General features: G+C 43.2%; 1 protein-coding gene across 1 annotated transcript; it reads right to left on the reverse strand.

Moving 5' to 3' along the window:
• Positions 1 to 8,163: 8,163 nt before the first annotated feature.
• LOC134226585 (uncharacterized) lies at positions 8,164 to 9,184 on the reverse strand. Its single transcript, XM_062707443.1, has 3 exons — positions 9,047 to 9,184; positions 8,541 to 8,576; positions 8,164 to 8,461 (listed from the first exon to the last, which is right to left on the reverse strand). Exons 1-3 carry the CDS (start codon positions 9,094 to 9,096, stop codon positions 8,251 to 8,253), a joined length of 297 nt encoding a protein of 98 aa, XP_062563427.1. The 5' UTR covers positions 9,097 to 9,184; the 3' UTR covers positions 8,164 to 8,250.
• Positions 9,185 to 9,565: the final 381 nt, after the last annotated feature.

The following is a 9,565-nucleotide window of genomic DNA, read 5'->3' on the forward strand; positions in this document are numbered from 1 at the left end:
AAGCTCCCCGCGTATTATTACATTTCCGTTCATCCATTCATCAATTGCATGTTGTTAAATCGAAGAGCTGCCCGAAGATCTTTGTTACGATCGCCGGGGCCGCAGTCTCGTTGAACTCAGTATATGGTGCAGTTGTCGCGCGCGATTGCCGTACTTTGCTTGAATATCTTGGGCGTCGTGAATGTTGGTTTGGAAGTTCATGTTGTCAAAAAGTTCGATGAAGGGTTGTGCTGCAGCTTTGATTTAAGACTGACTTGTGAGGGTGAGATATATAAGGGATTGGGTAATAGACTTTTAGAGTGGATTGATGACAGACATGCAAATGTCGTATAACGGTTTGGTTGCCAACACCGACCAGTGAATAGCAGGCCATGACTTTGCGTCTTTCCTCGCGGGACAACGAACGGAGTAGCACGCGCGATAAGACAGCACACCCCGTGACGGATAGCTCGTTCGGCAGAACTGGGCCACACATTTGGCGATCCTGCCAGGTTGTTCCTGGTTGGAAATAATTGTTTTGTACAACAAAGCCACAAATCGGCCATCTTGGAAACCACGTGCTTTTTCTAGTGATTTTCAAGAGCACAAATTGAGAAAACCACAACGCCCATGATGGGGCTGAAACATTCGTAGATCGTTTGCTTACTCATGCTAAACAATCGAATTTAATTTCAGAATTGTACGACAATTATTACGCTAGATTTTAAGGTGATTATACAATCAAGCCATGTGGTGAATTTCAAATTCACCACACGGTTTTCTACTCCTATTATCAAAAGTTCAAAACCAGCGTAATATTTTTTGTACAATGCTGAAATTAAAGTCGATTGCTTACCATGAGTAATCAAACGATCTACAGATGTTGTGATCCCCATGGGCGTCGTTGTTCTCTCAATTCGTGCTCTTGAAAAATCACTAGAAAAAGCACGTGGTTTCCAAGATGGCCGATTTGTGGCTTTGTTGTATAACCACCTTAACATTTGATAATAGGAGTGGAAACTCGTGTGGTGAATTTAAAATTCACCACTTGGCTTGATTGTATAATCACCTTAAATGATTTGCACATCGGTTTAGACTTGTGATGCTCAAACTTGCTCATCGGTTTCGACTTGTAGTGTCGAAGACGCTCTGGAAGAGTGTCGGATTAAATGATTTGCACATCGGTTTTGACTTGTGATGTCGAAGACGCTCTGAAGAGCGTCGGATTAAATGATTTGCTCATCGGTTTCGACTTGTGATGTCGAAGACGCTCTGAAAGAGTGTCGGATTGAATGATCTGTATATCGGATTCGATTTGTGATGTCATGAATCGGCATTTTTTACGCCACCATTGCTCTCGCGGAACAAGACGGAAGCTTCCGTTCAGTCGCCACTGCATCCGCATATGCATAGTTCGGCCATAACACACACGCGGGTCATATTTTCGTTGCGCGCCAAATCGCAGCATGGACATCTCGGTGGCAGCATTTGCATCACCGTCATCAACGAGATTTCCTCGAGCAAGAAGCTGCCGATTAGCAGAAGTTCGTCGGGTCCATCGGTCATCAAAAAAACTGCGCAGGTACGTTTAGAACTAAGTTACATTGCCATGTTTGCTCTTTTGTTTCCATTCGCAACTGAGTCGCGAGTAGTGCGTATCTATGCCATAGCCGAGCGCCATCATGCGCACCACCCGCGATGGATTTGCGACATTCGGAAATGGTAGAAAATGCGATTGTCGCAAGAGTTCAGTTCGGTTTTCAACTTGATCTACAATAAAACATTCTAGAAATTGTGCGGCCCAGTTCTGCCGAACGAGCTATCCGTCACGGGGTGTGCTGTCTTATCGCGCGTGCTACTGCGTTCGTTGTCCCGCGAGGAAAGACGCAAAGTCATGGCCTGCTATTCACTGGTCGGTGTTGGCAATTAAACCGTTATACGACATTTGCATGTCTGTCATCAATCCACTCTAAAAGTCTATTGCCCAATTCTTAATATATCGCACTCTCACATGACTGTCGTTGTACAGCTTCCAACCACTGGACTTGTACAGGATCGTCGCGGTTGATGCGGTTCGTTTTCCACGTCTTGCGCTTTTGAAGGGATTTTTGAGTGATTTTTTTCGTTTTTGACCATCTCATGGAGCGTAGCAAGCAACCCTGAGGGACGCCTTTGAATCTTGCTGCAGTTTTTACTGCTGGATCGGGTTATGCCGAATTACATCGTTTGTTTGTGGCCTTGGGAACTTATGGTCCAATGCACCGAGTTCATCATTGACGTTTGAGACGGGCGCTGTTTACTTAGAATGAATACTTTTTCATTCATCGAGTTCATGCAAGTGTTCATTTTTAGTAAACAGCGCCCGTCTCAAACGTCATTGTGTTCATTCGGTGCATTGGACCATTCAGACAAAAATTACTGGAGCTGAAACTTTTGCATCTTTTCGCCAGCACGGGCCGCTTCGATCTCCTTTTTCGGCAAACCTATTTCATGTTACAAATTGTGTACTTATTTAATTTAAAGAGAAAGAGACTACACGTTTATTGCTTCCAGCAAGCATTTCGCTTTTTGAAGCAAGCACCACACTAGACAACGGACCAGCATGCAGTGTCCCTTGGCTCTGCCAAACACTTTGTTACAACTAACGAAAATGTTTGCGACTGAGGCGGGAATCGAGACCATACTTCGCATCACCATGCGATTTAATGCCTGTCGACACTTAACACACGGCCTCGAAGCCCACAAAGAGGTAAAACGGTAATGAGTGAGTTTAGAATAGAAGTGGTGTTGAATGTTTTTGTGTTGTTTTTCCAATAGCTTAAGGTGATTATACAGTGGATCCCGTGGTGAATTTCATATGCAGCATTTATAGCAATTATCGTGAGCATATCTTAAATTTAATGTGAATCTAATTGGAAATGCAGCTTATTTTCTAACGGTTGCGTTTTGTATCGCAAAACGGCGGAATTCATCGTCACTCGGAGGATCCATTCGAGGTATCGTCCAGACCCGTGTGGCTAGCGAAGGATCGCCTCAAGCATCGAAATCGGAAGCTTCCGTTCCAGCCGACAGTTTTGCCCATGTCGCACACGAGTCACTTTCATCGTTGCTCTCCAAATCACAGTGACCGCCTTCAAGGATGGAAAGCCTCATCGGTTCCGTCGATCTGGAGTTGATCTATTGGTGATTTGGAACAACACTGAACCTAGTTGTGTCTCAATAAAATCTAACTTTTGAGTGAAATGTTCAATGGTAAGAATCGCTATCGAATCCAATCGAACAAAGAAAAGCCCTACACACTAAGTTTTTATTTCAAGCTCGACAAAATCGGGCACCGCTGTAGCTCAGTAAATTTAAAAACCGAATCTCGACAGAACATTTAATTTATTTCTGATTTTCAACAAAATATTTACCGTATCCCAGCAACCAAAACGTCACTTTTACTAAGATTTCGGCAAAAATCATGTTTACTGAAACTCGGCAATGCCCACCTCAGGAAGATAAACAAAAAATGCTGTGATCTCGGCCAAAAAATATAAGTGTGTATCGGATCAAAGTGTCAGTGGTTTGGAAACACCAATGGAACTAGTTGGGCCAATGAAACTTAGCTCTGAAGTGGAGTTGATCGATGTCCGGAATCACTTTCCGACTTAGTCAGATCAAGAATAACCCAAATCTTGTGTGGCTTGGGCGGTAGTTTGAAGGGACTTCTGGACTTAGGTGGGATGAAAACTGGTAGATCGTAATTGAACTTCCGATTAGTTGGAAAAGAAAATCCCAATTTTTAAATGGGTTGATTGGTGACCGAGATCGCCATCGGATCTAGCTGGGTCAATAATTTCCATCGGAAGCCGGACAGTGAAAAAAAAATAAATTCCTCGATGCTTTTTTTTGTTGGAATATCAGGTAGTGTGCGACGCTTCGCTGTAGATCGAAGATAGATAGGAGGTAGGCGCCGGTTGGTTGTATAGTTGCTCTTGGGTAGATTAAGGAATATTGTTATGAATGTATTGTAGATACCTATTGTTGAATAAAGAGAACTGCAGCTACTGGCAGAAGTATCAGTCAGTAGCCTGCCGTGGTGTAGAGAGGGAACTCTAGTTGTTATTCTTTGTGAGAGGGTTTCCTTCTCTGGTCAACAGGTTATGGGCCCAGGAACGATTCCCGTTCTCCATCTTAGTGGGATGTTATTGCCGTCGACGTTATCGCAGTGGGATCATGGATCGGCCGCATAAGTCGCGTGGCGCAGTGGGATCATGGATCAGCCACGTAAGTCTTGGGTAGCGCCGGACGGAATTCATCAGGAGGTTGGAACGTTCGGTAGGATGCTGGCTGATCAGCATGAGGAGCGTCGGAACATTCAGGAGCTGGTCAACAGAGGGTGCTGTGCAAACGTCGGATAGAGGCCATTTGTACGGGCAACGGATTGAGCCAGGAGGAATTGTTCGGCGAGGAGGAGCTCTGGACGAGAGGCTCGGTGTTAGAAGGAGCCAGGAGAGTTGCGAGGCGTGCACACTAAGGAGGAGTGTTGGAATATCAGGTAGTGTGCGACGCTTCGCTGTAGATCGAAGATAGATAGGAGGTAGGCGCCAGTTGGTTGTAGTTGCTCTTGGGTAGATTAAGGAATATTGTTATGAATGTATTGTAGATACCTATTGTTGAATAAAGAGAACTGCAGCTACTGGCAGAAGTATCAGTCAGTAGCCTGCCGTGGTGTAGAGAGGGAACTCTAGTTGTTATTCTTTGTGAGAGGGTTTCCTTCTCTGGTCAACATTTTTAGATGATCCTATTTAGCAAACCTGTCAGATGCAATGTTCTCCTACACTTTCTGCCTTATGATATCAACCATCTAAACGATTATAAAGCCTTTATTCAGTAAGCACGCCAGAGCCATAAGAGCGCAGCCCCTACACACTCAGTTTTTATTTCTGCAGCTCGGCAAAATCCGCACAGCCGTGTGCCCAGCAAAATAAAAACTGATATCCCGTCAAAAATGAGGTTTGTTAGCTGGGTTTCGGCAAATTATTTGCTGATTTTCAGCAACTTTGACAGATATCTCGGCGAAAAACATGTTTGCTGGGGCTCGGCTGTGCGAATCTCGGTAAAAGTTGAACAAATTGCTGAGATCCCGGTAAAAAAATAAGTGTGATAGAGCTCCATAGCTCTTGTCATTTGTAAAACTGTAACCTACTATGGCTTTCCATTGTAAATATTCTTCTCTTCTTTTTTATTATTATTTTCATTAAAACTAGAATTATTAGATTATAATTTGCTCGAAATCAAAACTTAAATGATTCGAAAACAAAAATTGAGAAATATAAAGGAATAGAAATTGGAATAAAATATATCAATATCGAAAACATGCCTTATCCATAATCCTTGAACATCCCCATCCCCCCCAAAACCACCACACCGTTATCCATGAATTGCCACAGTGCACGGCCATTGTCATCGTCCATCTCTATACCACGAAAGCGGAACCCCTTAAAAGGGACTGTCATCGTGGGAATCGGCCTCTAATAGATGAACTATTCTCGAATAAAAAAGTTGTGCCGCGAATTTAATCGGAAAAACCTACTTTTTCGTACTCTATAGGAAACAAAAGTGTCAGTGTTACGCCGGAGTGAAAAGACAGCCGCCCCGCGTCTGAAACTGCGGCGTGTTCGGTCACCGACAACGTGCCCAACTCAAGAAGTGAAAGTGTGACGCCGGATAGTGAAGCTCCGCGTCTGCAACCGGACCGGTTTGTGCGAGTATCGTCAACGTGTCCAACCCGAGACGTGTAAGTGAGAATCCGGATTGAACATCCAGCATCTCCGCGGCTGAAACCGAACCGTCTTGCCCGACCATCGACAACGTGTCCAACCCGAAAGGCCCAGCTCCCCGCCAAGCTAAGCAGAATCGGCCCCGTGTAGTGGAGACTGCATCCGCCTAGTGAACGAATCGGTCCATCGGAGGCCCGAATCTCGACCCAGCTCGATGGTTGACTGATGGCATATTGTACCTGTCGGACGGAGAAGAAAACCCCAAGCTCGACCCTCTGCTCTGACCCCAGCGTTCTAACCACCCGATGCCAGCATTTGCGAAGTGTGGAACCGCCATCTATCCGCCTATAATGAAAGGGTTCAAGTCTCGTGGCATCCCGTGTGCCATCCAGATGGCAGGAAACGACGGTAACAGCAAAGGTGTGTAGATCCCTCCATTTCCTTTTTACCCCCCTTTGTATTATACAATGGAAGAGCATGTCAATTAAAGGAACTAAAAAATAAGAACTATTTTATTTTCTTTATCGAGCTTAAACGTAACTATAATGTTTTTTATCGGTTCGACAAGATGCTCCCAGTCGAACCATTCCTCCAGCACGACGACACGGCACATCGTCCCTGACGGGCTTCTTATGCCCGGATGAAAAGCTGAAATTTCCTGATCCCAAACCCTAAGTCCCGTCCAACCTTAAACATTGTAAACTAACCTCGAGTCACAACGACTACGCTGGCTTCTACCCCTCTCTTACTAACTGTATAAAAAAATGATATTGATTGTATATATCACAAAGAACCATAAAGTGTTACACACGCATGAATATGTTATACACGTCTGAATGAAATAAACGAACTTGAAAAAAAAGAGCGCATCCCCCAACTTGAGAAAAGTTAGGGAGGTCATCCAACAGCCTAAGAACAATAAAGCAGCTCGTACGGATAATGTCGTAGCAGACCTCATGGTAATATGGGCCCGGAAAAGCTGGCTCAATCAAAATATGGGAAACTGTGCAGCTATCGGATGAAAGGGGTCATATACCCCATCTGTGTGCGAACTTTCGAACGATCACCATCCTAAGTTCCGCTTACAAAGTGAAATCCCAGGTCATCTTCCGTCATCTGTCACCAATTGTGAATGAGTTCGTGGGGAGATATCAAGCCGGCTTCAATTACGGCCGCTCGACAACGGACCAGATCTTTACTGTACGACCAATACCTTGAAAACCAGATTCCAACGCGCCATCTGTTTATCGATTTCAATACGGCATACGATAGTATAGACCGCGTAGAGCTGTGGAAAATTATGGACGAGAACAGCTTCCAACGGTGGATAGTGTGCAAAACTGACTCGTTCGCGCACTTCAGTTTGTTAGAATCGCGCCTGTTTTGTGCCCTTTGTTCAACATTGCGCCAGAAGGTGTCAGGCGAAGAGCCGGGTGTAAAAACCGGGGTACAATTTTCAATAGATCAAGTCAATATATTTATTTCGCGGATTACATGGACATTGTCGGCCGAACATTTGCAAAGGTGGCAGAACTGAACACCCATCTGAAACGTGTAGCAACAAAATTTGAACTAGTGGAGAAAGCATAGAAGACAAAGTACATGCTAGTGGGCGGAACCGAGCACGACAAGGCCCGCCTGGGAATCAGTGTTACGATAGACGGGGACACTTTCGAGGTGGTCAATGAATTCGTCTACCTTGGATCCTTGCTAGCGGCTGATAATAATGTTAGTAGTCACGGTATACAGAAAACAAGGTAGGCTCGTTAGAAAAATGACACTTCGAATGTGACGCATATTTTATCGCCACATGGTGGAGTACAAAAGTAGGCATGCTGCGACCGTAGAGCATCGTCTCGGTCCAGCTTGTGCGAAGATAGCAGTGACGTCACATGTTTACATTCAAACTGAATGTTTACATACGTGATGAGCCTGCCTTGTTTTTTGTATGCCGTGGTTAGTAGTGAAATACGAAAACTGTGGAAGTCGGGCCTACTACGGGCCCCAGAAAAAATCGTAAAAGATTCACACTCGCACTAAATGTGTCATGCACAAAACGCTCATAATACCGGTAGTCCTCTACAGTCATGAAACTTAGACTATGCTCGAGGAGGACTTGCAAGAACTCGGAGTATTCGAGCGGCGGGTGCATTGGCGGCGTGCAAGAGAACGGTATGTGGCACCGAAGAATGAACCACGAGCTCGTAAAACTCTACGGCGAACCCAGTATCCAGAAGATAGCTAAAGCTGGAAGGGTACGGTGGCCAGGGCATGTTGCAAAAATGCTGGACTGCAACCTTTACAAATAATGAGCACTCGTGCCATGTCCAATTATTTCTACGCTTAGATAACTTCTCTAGAAGTGTCACGTGTCACTTGTGGGTATTTAGATATGCTTCAGGTTATAAAAATGTTGTACTTTTATATGGTATTAATTAGAACTATAATTTATTTTGTTTAAATACATTCACATCACGAGAGTTCACAATCACAGTTAACATATGGTTTACTCGAAATTAGCGGGATTCGAATCGTCTAATTGTGGAAGCAAGGTCGCTAAAAGCTTACTGGGCGTTATGGTTGTTGTGGTCGTATTTCCGGCAGGCTCATCACTATTATGGAAGATTCCGAAATATATTCCAAGCCCGATAGCTAACGCAATAATTAACACGACGAATATAATGCAGCATAAACTTTGGAGGGCACAGGAACAACAACTGAAATGGAAAGATAAATAAGTTTTTTAATTACCTACTTGATTGATGAGCTTGAAGATGTTTTTTTTTTCAATTTTACCAGCAAACGATTTTCTTCGTGCAATCACAACAACATCTGAAAATACCACACATTGTTTATAATATTCAAATGAAATTTCAGTGGTACGCTATTCTACACTTATCGACTGATATCAAGCAACTGGCAAATAAATGTGCTATTTTGTTCCGGAATTCATTAAAGCAATGTCTATTCCGGGATACATGAACTCAGTTATCTTTCCAAAACCAATCCTAGTGGGGTTTACGCTATGTTGTGCTGGATAGATATAGTTGAATGAATTCGACTGAAATTTGTTTATCACAGGTTACAAATTCCCCGGAAAAAAATCTTATCAATCCGAGCAGCGCCCAGTGAGTCATTTTTGTTTAACAATCAATAATACTATCTCTTGATATCAGCTGAACTGATAAACCCTGGGCAGATAAGGTCGTAATAAGTTCACCCGTTGAAAATCAGTTCAACGTTGGGTAGCTGTATCGACCAGTTGAATGATTCACGCAATAAAGATAGCAAGCACGTTGTACCTGAAAGCATCCGAGAAAATCTTGAACACTCCTTGAAATATGCAACACATTATCGCCTATCGAAGATCCTTAGCACTAACATAAATGACACATAAATATGTACAGCAGAGTGTGAAGACTATATTCGGGAGGCTACTTTGATTACCACGATAAAATTGTATTCTATAGATATCTCAGTTCTAGATTGCATCGGAATTATTTTGATAAATTTAATGTTCGAAAAGAAATTGCAAAGTATTGCTGCCTTTATTATAATAAAGGCAACAATACTTTGCAATTTCTTTTCCAATATTAAATTTATTATATTTATTTAGATGCAATCTAGAATACAATTTTATCATGGTAATCAAAGTAGCCTCCGTGCGGCATCCCTATTAAATAACAATACATAATACAGCATAATACCAAAACATATTGAACAATGCCCACGCCAATAAAAAAATGCTTTAGGGAATTAAGTAGATATCTGTGAATCAATACAAAAAAGATAGTGAGGGACTTGGCAGCTATTTCCGTCCA

Source organism: Armigeres subalbatus, chromosome 3, assembly GCF_024139115.2.
Source record: "Armigeres subalbatus isolate Guangzhou_Male chromosome 3, GZ_Asu_2, whole genome shotgun sequence".
In the NCBI taxonomy this organism is placed as follows: Eukaryota; Metazoa; Arthropoda; class Insecta; order Diptera; family Culicidae; genus Armigeres; species Armigeres subalbatus.

What these genes read in the sequence shown, in the direction of transcription:
- LOC134226585 (XM_062707443.1), bottom strand. Translation starts at nt 9,096, where the DNA reads ATGTGTTGCATATTTCAAGGAGTGTTCAAGATTTTCTCGGATGCTTTC. An exon ending in ATTTTCTCGGATGCTTTCAG is followed by an intron (nt 8,577 to 9,046) that starts GTACAACGTGCT and finishes TGGTATTTTCAG; the next exon opens with ATGTTGTTGTGATTGCACGA. An exon ending in ACGAAGAAAATCGTTTGCTG is followed by an intron (nt 8,462 to 8,540) that starts GTAAAATTGAAA and finishes TTTCCATTTCAG; the next exon opens with TTGTTGTTCCTGTGCCCTCC.